This window comes from Phoca vitulina, unplaced genomic scaffold (genome assembly GCF_004348235.1).
Source record: "Phoca vitulina isolate PV1807 unplaced genomic scaffold, GSC_HSeal_1.0 scaffold23, whole genome shotgun sequence".
Taxonomy (NCBI): domain Eukaryota; kingdom Metazoa; phylum Chordata; class Mammalia; order Carnivora; family Phocidae; genus Phoca; species Phoca vitulina.
The window spans coordinates 5596926-5615286 of NW_022589726.1; the positions used below are offsets into that span (position 1 = coordinate 5596926).

General features: G+C 38.8%; 1 protein-coding gene across 3 annotated transcripts in view; it reads left to right on the forward strand.

Annotated features, from left to right (window-relative positions):
* Positions 1 to 844: 844 nt before the first annotated feature.
* The window catches only part of MDM1 (Mdm1 nuclear protein), a 32752-nt gene continuing 15235 nt past the window's right edge, over positions 845 to 18361 (forward strand). For all 3 annotated transcript variants that reach the window (XM_032420957.1, XM_032420959.1, XM_032420958.1), the window contains exons 1-7: positions 845 to 982; positions 1973 to 2087; positions 5585 to 5958; positions 7048 to 7182; positions 11654 to 11821; positions 13791 to 13894; positions 13976 to 14075. In XM_032420957.1, coding sequence (XP_032276848.1) covers positions 965 to 982; positions 1973 to 2087; positions 5585 to 5958; positions 7048 to 7182; positions 11654 to 11821; positions 13791 to 13894; positions 13976 to 14075 — 1014 coding nt within the window. In that variant the 5' untranslated portion in view covers positions 845 to 964. The remainder of the gene's footprint in view (positions 983 to 1972; positions 2088 to 5584; positions 5959 to 7047; positions 7183 to 11653; positions 11822 to 13790; positions 13895 to 13975; positions 14076 to 18361) is intronic.

The window sequence follows — 18361 nt, forward strand, 5'->3', positions numbered from 1 at the left end:
TTATTTCTTTCCCATTCTCAGAGTCAGCACAGTGTTCTGTCAATGGTAGAATCTGGAGAAATATTTATTGATGATGATGGCAACAGTCTATTAAAATCAGATGGAATTTTATTTTTTAAAATGAGTGAGAGGAGAGACAACGCTGAAGCTTTGGAAGTTGACACAAGCATCATTCATGTTTTCTAACATAAGAGCTCTATGTGCATGTTTTTCGGTGGGGGCGGGGTAGTGGGAGAACTGGACGCAAGAACATCACTGGACGTAAGCAGTTTCTCTTTCAAGAGTTACTAAAAAAATTTTTTTGGCCTGCCTAAGCAATATTTATTTTTTGCCGACCCCTTGCCGATGTGACAGTAAGTAGTGTAACATGGCTGTCAGAAGAACGGGTATTCAGGAGAATAGACCTGAACATTTTCATATCAGAAAAAGAAACATTTCGGTTTCGTCACAGATCTGGAATTAAGAACACACCTTCATGTTTTATGACATCACGAACTCGGCCCAGCGAGGCCCGCGACACACGAATCCCACCAGCCGGTAGACCCATTGTCACACAAAACCCGCAATACCCGGAGCGGCGGAGCTCCCCCCCAGGACGAAGCTCCCTCTGGTGGGCCCCACCCACCCCGGTTCCGGGAGCCTTATTGGCCAGTCTTCCGCCCGCCATTTCTGTTAGTCCCCGGGATTTGTCACGGGAGGCGGGCGTCTCTCTTTCTGGCACTGATTGGTCGAATCTTAACGACCGCAAGAAGTTCTCCGAGTCTCTATTGGTTCTTAGGCCTCAGAGTGGGCGGGGAAAGGCAGAGCGACAGGGCTCAAGGAGGAAAGCCCGGAGTGCGCCGGCGCGTAGTCGGGGACGCCAGGCCGAGGATTTTGCTAGGGAACCGACTGTTGTCGCCCCGCCCCCTCGGGGCTTTTTGTCCCGTTAACTGTCGGAGTGGCGGGGGCTCCAGCACCGGGCGACATGCCGGTGCGCTTCAAGGTGAGGCCGTGGTCTCCGGATCTGAAGGCTGCTGGGGGAAGTCGTGGCGGGGCGGGTGCGGGGCGCGGGGGCCTCGCTGGCTTTCTGCGCGGCGCTCCTGGGCCCCGCAGAGCCTGCCAGCTCCCGAGCTTGCCAGTCACGATCCTGGAGGATGCTTGGCTCCTCCACCTAGCTCCCTCTCCGCTCACACACACTTCCAAGTTGCAGTGTGGGAGAGTTAGATGGTGTTGAAAGAGACTGATTTTGGAGGACACGGGAGTGGAGATGGAAGGAGGGCACTTTGTAATGAGATCTCAAGTGGCTTCAGATTGGGACACCTGTGGCCCCATCTCACAGCTTATCCTTTAACCCCCGCCCCCTGCCTACCCTTTAAAACTTTAAAGTGCCTGTGTCTTTTAAAGGATTGAGAAATGGGACCTTGACAATGTAAAGATAGGGTGTAAGAAATACACATTGTTCATAGTTGTGCATAAGTTTCAGGTAGGTGGTAGCTGTCAGGCACCCATCAGTGTAACAGTTGGCCACAGCATTTCACAAACCCTGTTTTATTCTTTTAACTTAAGGGCTTGTATCCAGAATGGGAGGGGAATTTTTCTTTGGTTGACTTTCCAAAATTTCGAAAGGTACAAGGTGTCATACTCAATTGAGAACTTAATTAGGATAATTATATGATGAGGATTTGGATTGTCACCTGTTATCAGACAAGAGCCCAGGCTTTGGACTCAGACACCCAGCAAAAAGGTGACTGCTCAGAGCCTCAGATTCCTGCTAGCATCTGCCTCAGGTGGTTGTGAGGATTAAAGGATAGAATACGTGTGAACTGCTTAGCATGGGGCTGGATAAACGGTAGCTGTTATCAAGGAGTTCTTCTGTGTTTATCAATCTCAAGACTTTCAACTCTGTAGTGGTTCAGAAATTATTTTTACTGATGTCTTCTTTAAAGCAACGTTCATTAATTGCATTGTACTCAAATTGTCTTTTGTATTACAGGGGCTGAGTGAATACCAGAGAAACTTTCTGTGGAAAAAGTCCTATTTGTCAGAGTCCTATAATCCCTCAGTGGGGAGAAGGTACCCATGGGCTGGACTTAGATCAGATCAATTAGGTAAGTTGAACAAACTAATAGTCATTATAGGTTAAATAAACCTTGGGGTTAAGTTTGCAAAATGCTTAAAAATTGTGAAGCTTTGTTCAGTTGGCCAGGTTGCCTTACCCATTTGTTTAACAAATATTTATTGAGGGCTTCCTATAGGCCACGACTATTCCCAGCTTCTAGGGAGATAGCCTTGAATCAGACAAAGACTCTAACTGTAGGGAAAAGCAGTAAACAAGTAACTCAGTAAATTAACCAGGCGATTTCAGGTTGTTATAGGGTAGCCTATAGATAACTTGGGGGAGGGCTGCATTGGAGGGAATACACTTTAGCTTCAGTGGTCAAAAAAGGCCTTTCTGAGGAGGTGATATTTGAGCTGACACGTGAAAGCTGAGAGCAGACAAACCTGGGGAGGTGTACTCCCAAGGTCTTGAGAAAGGGAAACTTAGATGAAGTAGCTTGCTGAAACTTCATAGTAAGTGGCAAAACCATGATTTGAAATCAAGTCTTTTTTAGTGGAAAGCCTATGAGTTTGGAGGCTGTATTTTTGTCATCACACGTGTTTCCTCCTGGTATCCCAGGGAAGTCAGAGTCCTGGGCAAAGGTTTCCCAGAGCATGGTAAAGGGGAAAATAAGCAGACTGACTTTATTCTACCTGCCTGTTTCATTCTCCCTTGCTAGAATATAAGATCTCTAAGCAAGGGCTCTGTCTATCTTCCTGCCTAGTAGATGACACACAGCCTTGACACACTCTAGTCCTTATTAAAACTAGTGTTTGAATAAATGAAGAAAAGTGACTTTGAATGCACATTAGCTGCATGACCTTGGGCAAATTTGGCCTGTTTTACCAAGTGGGGTTTAGGAAGCCCATTGCACAAGATTGCTGGGAGGGATTAAATGAGATATTGCCTGTTAAGGGCCAGATGCATATATACAGATGAGTGCTTAGGGCCCCACATCTGAGAGTGCTTGAAGTGTGATATATATATGTCCCCCAAATATTAGATATTTGAAACCAGGAGAAAAAAAGACATAATGGGAAATAAGCATCATTTTCCTAAGCCTAGGAAATTAGTAAAATGAGAAGAGTGTTTCCAGGATTAGATTTGGAGAACAAAAAGAAGAGTGGGCTAGAGTGGGTGGCTCTGGGTTCCTCTGAAGCATCAGGATCCTTTACCCAGAGCCTGACTTCAAACACTGGATGTCCCTGCTTCTTGGACAAGGTGGTGCTCAGAATCCTCCAAATGACTCAAAATTCTACAAATTTGAGGCTCCATTAGATTAATCCAAAGTAAATCTTAAAGTGTAGATATCCCACTTATGGCCTATTATGACACTGGGGAATTGGTTAACCAGATTGTTGCCCCCATAACATTTTAGCTTAGATCAGCAACATTTGGAGTATGGTACATTATGAAGGCAGGAACGGTCTAGGGGAGGTATATTAATGGGGAATATTAAGTAAAGGGGAAGGGCAGAGTGAGAACTCCAGGATGTTCAGAAAGGGAGGTGGGAGACCAGCAAGGAATAACAACAGTTTTACCTAGGATCGGCTGGACGTTCTGTTAATGTAGTGTATTTTTTCCCCTTAGTGTATTTTTGCTGATGCTGCAAGAGAAGGGCAGACCATTTGAGAATCTTCCCCTTTCATTTTGCTATTCTACCAGAAGCCTCTCTCTGTGTTAAAGCAGAGGGAAGTCTAGGGCAATGGTCTTCAAACTTTTTTGCTTTCATATCCCTTAAGAGAGTTTAGAAAGTCTTTATATCCTTTCATATTTTTAAGTAGATATTTAATGTTTTTAATCATAAGTGTAACAAATAGTTTCAAAGGATATGATTTCTGGCATATTGAATATTGTGCATATGTTTCACATATGTTTTGTTAAAACTTTGGAGCTGCCAGTGTAGCTCATTCAATTTTTGGTAAATGTTCATCATATAATTGGTAAAGTCAGTCCTCATTGGCAAACTAATCAGGCAAATTAGAATTCTTTTCTTTGAGGGGCGCTTGAGTGGCTCAGTTGGTTAAGCGACTGCCTTCAGCTAAGGTCATGATCCTGGAGTCCCGGGATCGAGCCCCGCCTCGGGCTCCCTGCTCAGTGGGGAGTCTGCTTCTCCCTCTGACCCTCTCCCCTCTCATGCTCTCTCTCACTCTCTCTCCCAAATAAATAAATAAAATCTTTAAAAAAAAAGAATTATTTTCTTTGAGAAAAAAGTCTAACTTTGTTTTTCAATTCCTATAAATGTGTTAACATATGTTAATATCTATTCGTTTCACGTGACAACCCTCTTACTCCTGAATTTTAATTCTAAGATAGGTAGGTGGGAAAGGTGTGGACCTGGATGAAATAAGGCACTGTTTCTTTGTTATTTGTAGTCTCTGCCTTCTTTGCTTTGCTGTCAGATATTCTCAGTAGTACACTTTCTTGAATTGTCTCTTTGTTTATCCTCCACACCTAGGAGAATTTTTTGTTCCTTGGGGCTGGCTGAGAGGTGTGTCTTTTGCGAAGTGGGAAAGGGGGGGATGGGAATGAAGACTGAAGATGGCAGGTGCAGCTCTCAGGCAGACCAATGTTGGGAAACAGTGCATATAGAGTTAGGATCTGCAAAATGATTCCTTAAGTGGCCCATTTCTGCTTATCCCCCAGAATGTCTCCGTGTGCCTCCAGACACATGCATGCACCCAGTTTGAAGGCCACTAGACTAGGGAAGTGTTGTAAGAGTGGGGACCCTGGGTTCAATGGCCAAAACATCTGTCACAGAGGCTAAAGAACTGTGGGTTTTATGTCATGCCAGATTTTTGATTCACCTTCCCTCTCCTTCCCTCTAGTCTTATTCTTTCTTCCCCACCCTGCACAGCCTTCTATTTAAAGAATGGCCCCAAACTAGGACAGTATCTCGGTGGCTGTCATTCCAAAGAGCTCCTCTTACTTGGGTAGAAGGTTAAGTTTTTTGGATATTTGCTTGCCAGACAGAAATATAGAGAACTAGTATCTTAGCTCCTGTTAAAAGGGTTCATTCTCTTTAATTCTCAGGAAATCAAGGCAAATGTAGAACCAAGATCCAGCATAATGACATCTCATCCCTTCTCTTCTTGGTCTACTGTGCATAAGAGAAGCTTTGTGAAAAGTTCCAAATTTTGACAATACTAGGGCCCATTGTTCTGTTAAGTAGCACAGGAAGGTAATTGAAACGGAGGCAACATGTCCTGCATCGCTTGGCAGGCCTGTCACGTTGCGATTCTGGTGACTTATGTTAGGATAACTCGAACACTGTGATCCCAATTTTTAATTTTTTCCATGTCAAACTTTCAGTACTTTTTTTTAAAAGCAAAGTTAAAGATTTTATGTTGACAAACTATACCTATTTTTTTTGTATCCTGCAACTTGAAGGACATTGTGTCTCACCTGAATTTTCAATTCCATTTCTTCTCTCATAAATGTTATGAAAAATTGTCTTTGTAACCTTATACTTCAGTAGCTGCAATTTTTTTACACTATATTTTGTAGGAATCACAAGAGAGCCAAGTTTTATTTCAAAAAGAAGAGTCCCTTATCATGATGCACAGATTTCAAAATCTCTTGAGTGGAATGGAGCGATCTCAGAGAACGATGTGGTTGTATCCCCAAAACCTGAAGCCCCAGAAATAACAGAACCACAGGAGGCAGAACAAAAAGATGATGTTAACCAAGAAAGCGTTCTTGCACTAGAAGCCTCCAGGGTTCCCAAAAGAACCAGATCTCATTCTACAGACTCCAGAGCTGAAGGGGCTTCAGATATTGTGGAAAATGATGCAGATATAATAGCAAACCATATACCAGTTAATGAAAATGAGGACCTGCAGCATTCTACCAAGCTGCATTCAGAAAATGTAGATAACGGGGTAGGTATATTCACTGTATTTCTTTTGGAAAGCATAGCATTCTTTGTAAATTTCATCATCATTTCAGTAATACTACATTTTGTGCCTAAAAATTTTCCATTGTTGTTTTCTTATCTAATGTCTTATAGAGTAGTTAGGAGACTGTTGACTTTAGTTATTGGGAATTCTATTCTTAAGAGTTGCCATTTTGTACTGGTTATACTAAGATATCTCTTCATTGGATGGACAGCCTGCCTCTGGATTTTATTCATCTTGTATCAGCACCACAGTCCTAAGGGAGAGATCAAATTGAGACAGAGAGGGAGAGTAGTAGGCCATTACCTCTGGCAGGGCTGGTGAGCTGACTTCTACCTAGGCCCTTTTCAATTTCTTATTGTGTCAACAAACAGAATCACAATTGACAAAATGCAAAAGGCAAGGCAGTTCTGGCTGGATCTCAAAGATCTTGGAGTTCTGCTCTCTTATGTCACACCTGGCCAGTGGAAGGTCCCTGCAAGCACATAAGTTTAGGCTGCAGGGACCTGTGCAGACATCTCTCTGCCTCGCATGTTTTTCTTCAGTCCACTGCTTCTGCATTTCTTGTCCACCAGAACCACGGAGAGGCATTCAGAAGTGAAGAATCCGTGGCTTGTTGCGAAAACCAGGGGGGCACAGTAGAATCAAGGAAGGTGATATGTAAGTGGTGGGCAGGGGAAGGGTGTCCCAGAAGCAATGTGTGGATAAGGTGAGGTGCTGCTGTTTCTTGGTAATAGATCTAATTATGAGTAATTGGTAGGAAGGGACTGAAAGATGCTATCTTTTTCTGGAATACACAGAAATGAAGAAATAAAATTCCTTGACAGTATTAAGAAAGGAATTTTAAATGGTTGGACAGTTTAAAAGGGAGATTATCACCAATTGAAAAAAGTTTGCTGTACTACAATGTGCCTGTAGATAACAATACTGTATACTTAAAAATTTGTTAAGAGGGTGGATTTCATGTTATATGTATTTTTGTTGTTGTTGTTTTTGTTGTTTTTTTACCAAAGTACAGGAAGTTTGAATAGAAACTTTTAATGACTCTGGGTGGGATTTTTCTTTCCCTAACAGTTGGATAGAGTTCTTCGGAAGAGAGCAGGATTGACCGTTGTTCCTTCACGTGATATCTTGAGGAATTCTGAATATCAAAGGCAGTTTGTTTGGAAGACCCCTAAAGAAACTGCTCCAGTTTTTGCAGCCAATCAGGTAGTTTAATGGATGTAATACATTTTTAAGTACTATCGTCTGATCTAGTGATGCAGATTTACACAGAACTAAGAGCTAAAAGAAATTAGGTACTTAAGTAGGCCTGGAGGTAGGTTCTAGAAAAGTGAAAATGAGATTTTTGCTAAAATCATTCTATTACTTCTGATTTATAGTAGTAATGTGGTACTGTCCTAGGCTACTGATGATCATTGTTGCCAGATCCATCACATACACTAAATATGAGACAGGGTAATGAAACTTGATGCCTGGTAAGTTTCTGCATGCTGAGTTTTTTTTATTTAATAAAAAAATTATTAAATTGGTTTTAATCTATAACATTGTGTTCATTGACTAATACGTTGCATGTTTTCTGTCTTGCAAGAAAGGCATAACTGCTTTGAATATTTTAATAAATACAAAATACGTTAAAAGTAGCACAAGATACATAATCTTGTTTTTATATCAAATGAGCAGTAATAGGAATTGTCAGTTTAACTATATTTATAAAATTCAGAAGCTATGATAACTAAATGTGATACTAGATTTGAGTGTACCCGTACACAGTTTTTGGTACCAGACAACCATTACTAATAAATACTCTGTTGTTTTACTACCATCATCATCTAGACAGTTCTTAGGCTCTTAACTCTCATTTATGTTCTTAACCATACTTCTAGGCCCAGGTAAGGAAATACCTCATTTAGAATATCTGCAGAGGCCCATGATAGCTTAGACTTTTCTTTCTCATGATCTTGGCATTTTTCTTTATAAACAAACATTCCCCTTCATACACCCTCACATTCATTTTCTCTTCTATGTCAACATTCACTTGTAACCTATATACCCCTGAGGACTGAGAGGGTAGATTCAACAAGACAATAATATTAGTCATCTTACACTAAGATAATAATACCCGTGATCCTATAAATTGTGGCGGCTTTGGGCTTGCTTACTTGTTACTCAGTTTTGTAAAAGACTGAAATTTGTATAACATTTTAGGAACATATAAAATAGCATAAGGTGATGTTTGTACCCTTTGTGAATCTAGTCAATAGGAACAGTACTTCTTTTGCTGGCTCACAAGTGTCCTTGAATAGTAAGTGTACCTACAAAATTACTTACTGCCTGAAAATTATAATTGTTCAGTTTTTGTAGAGCATTTCACCTTTCAACCTTTAAAGCTGATTCAAATCAAAGCCCCACTGACAGCTTTTACGTATTTCAGTGGAAACATTGTGTAGAAATGCTCTTTTTATAGGCCCCAAAATATAGTATAAAATAAATTGCTGGTGATACCTTCACTAGTAGTTTTATTGCTTTCATCAGTGAAGGTTTCAAATAATTTTGGGGGGAAGCAAATGCTCTTTGTTAATTCAAAGCATATCAATTTCAGGGTCTGTGGATTGAAGAGCCATGTGATGGAAACTTTCAATGCTTGTTGATAGGGAACCTCTAAAGCTATTCAGTTCTATTTTATCAAACACCTGTTTTCTGAAAGGATGTCTTGTATTAATATGTAAAGGAGTCTGAACAATTTTTGGCAGAAAAGTCCTTGCGGTTATACTCAGGAAAAAGATACTCTGTTTGGATTTGATCGGTATGAAGATGCACTAGTCAGCATTGTAAAGCAGTAATATAGCTAATTTGCGCTCCGTATCTTTTCCTTTTTCTTTCTTTTTAGACAGTGGTAATATACCATAAAATAGAAACCATATTATAAAATACTAAAGATAAGAAGAAACATTTAAAAATAAAAACATAGGGATGCCTGGGTGGCTTAGTCAGTTGGGTGTCTGCCTTTAGCTCAGGTCGTGATCCCAGAGTCCTGGGGTTGAGTCCTGCATCGGGCTCCTTGCTCAGAGAAGCCTGCTTCTCCCTCTGCCTGCCACTCTCCTTGCTTGTGCTCCCTCACTCACTCTCTCTCTCTGTCTCTCTGACAAGTAAATAAATACAATCTTAAAAAAATAAAAAATAAATAAAAATAAAAACATAATAATTACCTGATTTTTTCCCCTTGCATTAAGCTAAAGATAGGCAAGCAAAGGAGAAAAACAGAACAAATGAACACATCAGACATTCAAAATGTTAAGAATCTTCTCTTTTTGGAGGAAGAAAAGAATTCATTTCAAGGAAGGAAAAAAACCTTTAGAGCTGACAACAGAATTGCCTTATAAAGTGAATGTCTATGTTCATATCATTAAAATATGCCTATTTTACATATCCCATTACCATACTGATGGGAGGGAGAGGTAGGAAACTTTGGGGAGAAAAGATATGGGTCATTTTTTTGGGGAGGCTTAAGCATTATTTTTATTATAGTAACTATTATTCAAAACATAGTAATGAGTGTAGAAAGTTGATCTTTGAATTTTTTCCCCAGCTTTATTGAGGTATAATTGATAACTAAAAATGATATATTTACAGTATACATGTAATGTTTTGATATGCATATACATTGTAAAATACCACAATCATGCTAATTAACACATTTATCACATAGTTACCTTTTTGAATGTGTGTGTGTATGTGTCTTAAGATCCACCCTCTTAGCAAATTTCCAGTCTATAATATAGTAGTAGTAACTGTAGTCACTGTGTTGTACCTTGGATCTCCAGAGCTTACTTTTTCTGCAAACTGGAGCTTTGTACCCTTTGACAAGCATCTCCCCATTTCTCCCACCCCCTAGATCCTGGTAACCACTACGCTGCTTTCTGTGTCTGAGTTCTACTTAACTTAGATTCCAATATAAGTGAGTTCTGCTGTATTTGTCTTTCTGTGCCTGGCTTATTTTACTTAGCGTATGTTCTCCAGGTTCATCCATTTTGTTGCAAATGACAGTGTTTCCTTCTTTTTTAAGGCCAAATGATATTCCTCTAATTGTATGTATCATTTTCTTTCTCCATTCATCTATTGGTGGACACTTAAGTTGATTCCACATCTTGACTATTGTGAATAATGCTGCAATGAACATGGGAATGCAGATATCTCTTTTGAGATACTGATTTCATTTCCTTTGGAAATGTACCCAGAAGTGGAATTGTTGGATTGTATGGTAGTTCTATTTTTAATTTTTTGAGGAACTTCCATATTGTTTTTCATAATGACTGTACTAATTTACATTCCTACCAACAGTGTACAAGGGTTCCCTTTTGTCCACATCCTTGCCAACGCTCATTATCTTTTGTATTTTTGATAATAGCTCTTCGAACAGGTGTGAGGTGATATCTTGTTGTGGTTTTGATTTACATTTCCCTGATGATTAGTGATGTTGAGTACCTTTTCATACACCTTTTGGTCATCTATATGTCTTCTTTGGAAAAATGTCTGTTCAATTCCTCTATTTTTTAATCAGCTTGTTTGCTTTTCTACTAGTTGTAGGAGTTCTTTATTATTTTGGATATTAACCCCTTACCAGATATATGATTTGCAAATATTTTCTCCCATTCCACATTGCCTTTTCGCTTTGTTGGTGCTTTCTTTTGCTGTACAAAAGCTTTTAAGTTTGATGTAGTCCCATTTGTTTATTTTTGCTTTTGTTGCCTTTGCTTTTGGTGTCAAATCCAAAAAATCATTGCCAACACCAGTGTCAGGGAGCTTACTGCCTAGGTTTTCTTCTAGGGGTTTTATAGTTTCAGTCCTTATGTTCACATCTTTGATCTATTTTGGGTTGACAGGGTCCAGTTTCATTCTTTTTCATGTGACTCTCCAGTTTTCCCAGCACCATTTATTGAAGTGATTATACTTTCCCAATTGTGTATTTTTGGCTCCTTTGTTGTAAATTAATTGATTATATATTCATAAGATTATTTTGGGGTTTTTCTATTCTGTTCCATTGATGTATATGTCTGTTTTTATGTCCCTTTGCCCATTTTTATTTTTATTTATTTTTTAAAAATTTTTTAAGATTTTATTCATTTCAGAGAGAGAGAGCAAACAAGGTGGGGGGAAGGACAGAGGGAGAGGGAGAGAGAGAATCCTTGAGCAGACTCCCTGTTGAATTGGAGCCCCATGCGGGGCTCAATCTCAGGACCCTGAGATCATGACCTGAGCTGAAACCAAGAGTCAGATGCTTAACCCGACTGAGCTACCCAGGGGCCCCTCCCTTGTGCATTTTTAAAATCAGGTGGTTTTCTTGCTATCGAATTGCTTGAGTTCCTTATATATTTTGAATATTAACCTATCAGATGTAGTGTTTGCAGATATTTTCTCCCATTCCATAGGTTGCCTCTTTGTTGATTGTTTTTTTGCTGTATGGAAGCTTTTTAGTTTGATGCAGTCCATTTTGTCTTTGCTTTTGTTGTCCTTTGGATGTTAATTAGATATATGAAATAAAATTATAAACAGTCATAATTTCACTTTTTTGTTATCCTATAATTCAACTTTATATGTGAAATTCTTAAAGCATTTGAAAAACTAATTTTTGTATATTTAACCAACAAAAATACTAAACTAAAGTAATTTTTGTTTTAAGGTTTTCCACAATAAAAGCAAATTTGTTCCACAATTCAAAGGTAACTCAATCATCCATGAAACTGAATACAGAAGAAATTTCAAGGGTTTATCTCCAGTGAAAGAACCAAAATTAAGAAATGATTTGAAAGAGAACGGAAATTTTGAAGCAATATCTCCTGAAAAGAAGGTATTCATCAACTTTTAACTTTAAACAAAATAAAAAACTTAGGATTTTAGACTCTACACATTTTCTTTTACCAAACACTACCTGAGATTTTTGGTTTTAGCTAGTTTATTAATTCCTTTGTTTGTTCATTAAGTGTCACATATTCATTAAGCACTTAGTGGGAGCCAGGCACTAGGTAGGTACTGAGAATACAATGATAACCACACTAAGCCCCACACAGCTCTTGGGCAAGTGGGGAGACAGAGATGTAACTAAATAAATATAATACTGTGGTAAGTGCTTGGCAATACAGCAGTTAAATCTGTGATATCTAATAGCAAATGATTGGCCTTACAGTAATGTGAGTTATAGGGCTAACAGTAAAGATAGAAATACATACTTTAAATTAAATAATGGAAGTCAAACGCAAACACGCATACATTCATATATGTATGTATGTTTGTTTGTTTGTTTGTTTGTTTATTTATAAGTAGGCTTCACGCCCAAGGTGGAGCCCAACTTAGGGCTTGAACTCAGGACCCTGAGATCAAGACCTGAGCCAAGATTGAGTCTGATGCTTAACCGACTGAGCCACCCAGGCACCCCTTTTTTATGTTATGTTATTTCTTTATTTATTTAAAGTATATATACATGCATTTTATTTTATTTTATTTTATTTATTTATTTTTAAAGATTTTATTTATTTATTTGACAGAGAGAGACACAGCGAGAGAGGGAACACAAGCAGGGGGAGTGGGAGAGGGAGAAGCAGGCTTCCCGCCGAGCAGGGAGCCCGATACGGGGCTCGATCCCAGCACCCTGGGATCATGACCTGAGCCGAAGGCAGACGCTTAACGACTGAGCCACCCAGGCGCCCCAAAGTATATATACATGCATTTTAAAACCAAAGTTTCAGCATGCCAAATTATAGCTAGTCTAAATTATGTGATTTACCTCAGCACGTACAGGTACCTGCCTCTGAAACTACACCTTATTTAAGTTACAGTGTCAGGTTAAAATTATTGTCAATTATAGGTAAATGGAGTAAAAGTCCTATTTTCAAATTTTCTGGAATGTTATTGCTAATACTTTATGGGTTCTAAAAATAGAAATTATATGACTAAAAGCAAATTGGCATCTATATATTTATTTCTGTACACACATATATACGTATTTTTGGATCTGTGAAATTAGGCAGAAAAAAAGGGTTAAGTTATTCAGTAAAGCAATGTGGTTGGTAACATACTCAGTGGAACCTTATATGTATTACTGTAACACCAGGGGCACCTGGGTGGCTCAGTTGGTTAAGCGTCTGACTCTTGATCTCAGCTCAGGTTTGATCTCAGGGTCATGAGTTCAAGACCCATTGGGTTCCACACTGGGCGTGGAACCTACTTAATTACTGTAACACAATTAAATGTAAATTTAGAATATCAAAGGCAAATGTAAAAACACTGTTCAGTAGGTAGTAATGTCAAGTTTATTTATTTACATGTTTATTTGTTAATTAAAAGGTTTTTTTCCTAGCTAAGGATATAAAATTTCTTTGTTGGGCGCCTGGGTGGCTCAGTTGTTTAAGCGACTGCCTTCGGCTCAGGTCATGATCCTGGAGTCCCAGGATCGAGTCCCGCATCGGGCTACCTGCTCAGCAGGGAGTCTGCTTCTCCCTCTCCCGCTCCCCCCTCTTGTGCTCTTTCTCTCATTTTCTCTCTCAAATAAATAAATAAAATCTTAAAAAAAAAAAAAAAAAATTTCTTTGTTATAAAGTGAACCCAATCCTGAGTTATACTTCAAAAAAGCAACCAGGTATACTAGTTTCAAAACTTGCTTGTTGATTGCTTGTGAATTCTAGGTTATCTTTAGTAGTTAAAACTTACTTCCATAAACAGAATTGTAATATGATATCCAATTATAGTTTGTAACATTTATGTTTTCACTTTAATGTATGACATATTTTAAGCATAAAATGTTTAAATTATTTCCATTTTAGTATAATAAAACAGATGACCCTTTAAAATTAGAAGCAGAGATGGAATCAAAAGAGTCAAACCAGCCTAAAAAGAAGCTTACTACTTGGAGACATCAAAGGCTTGGGTACGTATTTTAGAGGAAAAATATCATGGTATTTAGATGTTCAACATGGTGAAATATTTACTCTCATTTCATTTCTGTTAGGAAGGTGAATTCTGAATATAGGGCAAAATTTCTGAGCCCAGCCCAGTATTTATATAAAGCCGGGGCTTGGACCCATGTGAAGGAAAACATACCGGATCAGGTGAGTATACATAAGCTCAGTAAGCCCACATTTTCTTTGAGCCTGTATCTCAGTTTAATTTCACAGTGAGTTTCATTTAGTAATAGAGAGTACAGTTTAAAGATGTGTGATACAATAGTAGCACTGAAAGTATCAGGAACTTAAAGTTATATGTTAGGATATAATTTATCAGTATGTTTACTTTTTTTATATCAAATAACTCCTTTTTCAACTAGAGATTTTTATTATTAAAGTATTTTAAGTTAAAAAGGCTTTTTACAATCCAATATTTCATTGTGTTAATACAACTCAGCTTATAGAATTAAAGCATTGTAGTTTTCTTAATAATATCCAGACCTCCAGTCTCTCAACTGAAGATTAATTTTCAAGATTAGTTTGTGTGACAGTGGCATCTGCCGGCGGTGTGTACTATGACTGTGTGTAAGCATAAGGGAGGAGTGGCCTGTGCTGATAGAGGTGTGAGTTCTAGTGTTGGGATACCCCGACATACGGGAGAAATTCTGAGGATCCTAAAGGAAGATTTGAGGGAAAGGGTAATCTAGAATTGGGAAGCTTCTGACGGTCAAAAACAGTGGAGTTTCTGGTTGTTGTGCAGTTACCATCTTTTATACCCCATCTTGATGGTTTCCTGCCTTTTCTGTGCGAATAAGCAAAAGTAAACAATTTAGACTTTAGTCAACACCCCCCCCCCCCCATCATTGTGAAGAGAGAGATAATTTGGATGGGGAATGAATCTTTTATATAGCTCTGTACTTGAAGCCATGGCTAACAGTTGCATGCCATGAGCCTCTGGAGGAAGGCTTTGGCACTCTGAGCGGCTGGCTCTTGGCACTGGCAGCCGCCGGGCCAATGTCCTGGGGAGAGTCCTCTGTTCTGCAGGTTGTTTCAGGACGTTACTTGGTTCCTTCCACTGTGGCTGCCCCTCGTGCTCTCTCCTGCCCTACGTGAGCGTGGCTCAGCAGCAGTATAGGCACAGTAAAAGGCAAATCTTGAAGCTGTCCTAAATATTGTTGGAGGCAAAATTCATGTATTCACCCTGCTGAAATAAAGTTAAAAATAAGAGCATCGGGAGCAAGCCTGATGAAGCAAAGGAATTGCGTCAGTGAAACTCCTGAGCAGTTTATGGCCATGCCAGACCTTGGCGAGGAGCTCTGAGCAGTCTCAAGGGGAATGAGGAAAGGCCGGGGGCGGAGGCAGGGTCCAGAGCGTGGCAATAGACGGCTAGTGTGGCCAGTTAATAGGTGTTAGCCGCTGGCCTGTTATATTTAGGGGCTTCACTAGGTTGAACTCATGAGAGGCTCCTTGTTATGGAAAGATTATCTCTTAGTCTCTGAGACATCTTTAAGATGAGCTGGTATTTAGGCGTCAGATCTAAAAATTTAATGGACTAGAGGATTGTTTTGTCTGGAGTCATGATAAGGTGATAGTCCTTATCCTGCCCTGATGGAAGAAAACATTTCTGTTGATGTTAATTTAAGACCTGTCTTTTCAAGGTTTCCTATTATAACATCTTGGTAACATGACTTTTTTAGGCTTTTCAAAAAAACTCATTGCTAATGGTGGTTGTTAGTGTTTAAATTAGTGCGATTGTTTGCCTTAATCTCTGTGGGCAAAATAATTCAAAAAGTGAGTTGGAACTAGAAAAGAATAAGAAGTTTTAGCTAAATTTTATCACTGATGGTGATAGCTGTTTCAGTTGACCAGGTCATAGATATTTAATATGGGCCATATTTTACTTAAATCTTAGATTTTATTTTTAACTTGAAGACATTTATTTATGTGGCTGCTTATGAGGTATCTAAATATAAGGTACTCCCTCATTTTCCCTCTCCTAACGTTTCATGAAGGAATATTATTCACATTCTTCAAATGCACTTGGACATCAGTGACTTTATTATCATTAGAATATTAGCTTTTTGAGTCCTGTTATAATTTCTGGTCCATATGTCATACTCATTTCCTCCTATGTTGTTTGAAATATTAAACTTTTTGAATCTATTTATAGTCTAGTGCCTGGGTATTTTATCATAAGACCCAACTATCAGTTCATATAACATTACAGTGGTTGGTTTTATTTGCCCAGTGGCTGTATATGTGTTATGTCCATTATATAACCACTGGCACTGCTGCTTTTTAAGATGCTCACTTAAAGGGTTGTTTTTAATAATAACCAGCAGTTGTGATTGTCTGGTTTCATCCTTAGAATAACTCCTGAACCTGTGTTAAATTTCTTTTTTCTTGATTGTTAGGTAATCTTCTAATCATCCAAACTACATTAGTTGAGATACTTTTTCCTAACGTGTCTTCCACAAATAGGACCTTATTTCAAGATAAAGTTCCACATTTGAGAGACATGCTGTAATTTGACAGACATTGTAAGGATGGCTAGGCATAAGATGACTCATTTTGATGGGGATGACTTTTGGGGGGAAAAATTTTATTTTTTAATTTTTCAGTTTTTTAAATTTGAATTTCCTGTATATAAATTTTTAAATAACTTAGTTGAATTCTTATTTTGGGAAAAGAAATTCAGCAATGAAAACATTTTACTTCTTGCATTTATATCCTGTAATCTGATGGTGTTACTTGACTTGGAAAGGGATGTGTGTATTGTTTTAATTGAGTTTAATTGAGTTCATATCCTTTTTAGTGGCTCTGCTTGTTGGTTGTAGGGATTGTTCTTGATATTGAGTTCATACCATTAGGTTTTTTTCTTTTTCTAGTAGAACAACTTGCTTTAGGAAATACCAACTTTCTATTTTTTCATCCTAGTTTAGGATCATAGAAATCTAAAACTAGGTATTTGTAAGCCACTGTTACATTAGCACTAAGATTATTAATAAAGATTGCTGATAAATTTAAAACATTGAGATTTGAATGTCATTAACAAATAGAACTGAATAAAGTTTTACAGAATTTCCCTAGGATCTCCTTTTTGAAAAAAAATATTGTTGACAAATAAAACCAGATCACTGGCACATGGAGGGATATTTACCCATCTTCTCATTCATCAGACAGTAGGTCCTCCCACCTGGATGGAATACAGCCTTCTCTGCTGCTCTTCCCTGCCCCCCCCAATACAGTGCAGGGCTGATGGACCCCCTTTTGAACCATTCCTTCAATTTATATCTCCTTTGTTTATTGCAGCGTAGACCATCCAGTATTATGATAATTTGTCATAGAGGAGGAGGCCTGCCTCCTCTATCGGACTATGAGCACACTGAGTGCTGTGGGGACTTTCTTGCTTATCTTTGGCTCCCAGACATCCAGCTCAGGCCTAGCACTTAGTCCACACTCAGGACACTGAGGATGTGCTGCATTTTCCCTCACATTGTGGAGTTTACAGGTTAATGGCAGAGAATGATGAGAGCCATTAATTCCAGTAGAATGAAATAAGTACTAACGGGGATATGCATGAAGAGAGATGAGAACGGAGGAGGAAGCTGTGCTAGAGCTTGAAGATTTGACCATGTAGGTGATGGAGTAGCTGTGAGACATTTGAAACACGAGGGGATTTAATAGAAATAAACTCTGGATTATATCAAGGCACTTTATAACAAGGCCTCTGTGCCTTCACAATGCCCTGGTGAGGGCGCGCCTGGCTGGCTCTGCTGCTAGAGCATGCGACTCTTGATCTTGGAGTCCTGAGTTCAAGTCCCACACTGCATATGGAGCCTACTTAAAACAAAAACAGCGAAACACCCTGGTTGGTATTTCAACAGATTCAAACTCTATGTCTCAGTTCCACCTGTTAAATGCAAAAACCACTACTAGGAATTTAAAGTTTAGGAATGAACAGAAATGTTAGATGAACATGGCTCAATTTTTCTTGGCAGTGAAGAAAATATCTTGAATTATCCTTCAGGAATGTTTCAGGTTTGGTTCATTAGAACAGTAGGACCCTGCTAGGATTATATGGTTTCTTATGCCACCATGACAGATGTTGTCCTTTGCTTTGGCTAATTCCCTACAGATGTAAGACTTTCGTCCCTTTGCATTCAGGAGTGTCTCCTTAAGGAACTGAGGATGTGTTTCTCTAGTTGCTTTTGCAATGCCAAGTTTCATTATTTGCTTTTTTGCCTGTAAGTGAAAGACAATTTTAACAGACAGTATCTGCATATCCTTTTAATGTTATTATCCCATCTTTATGATAGGAAAAATTGAGTTTTTGAAGAATAAATAAAGATGATTTTAAACAATTTTAAGCCTCAACTTAATTTTTTTACAAGGTGGAATTGAATTTAGGGAAGCCAGCAGGTGGCAGTATGGTGTATAAAATGAAAGGG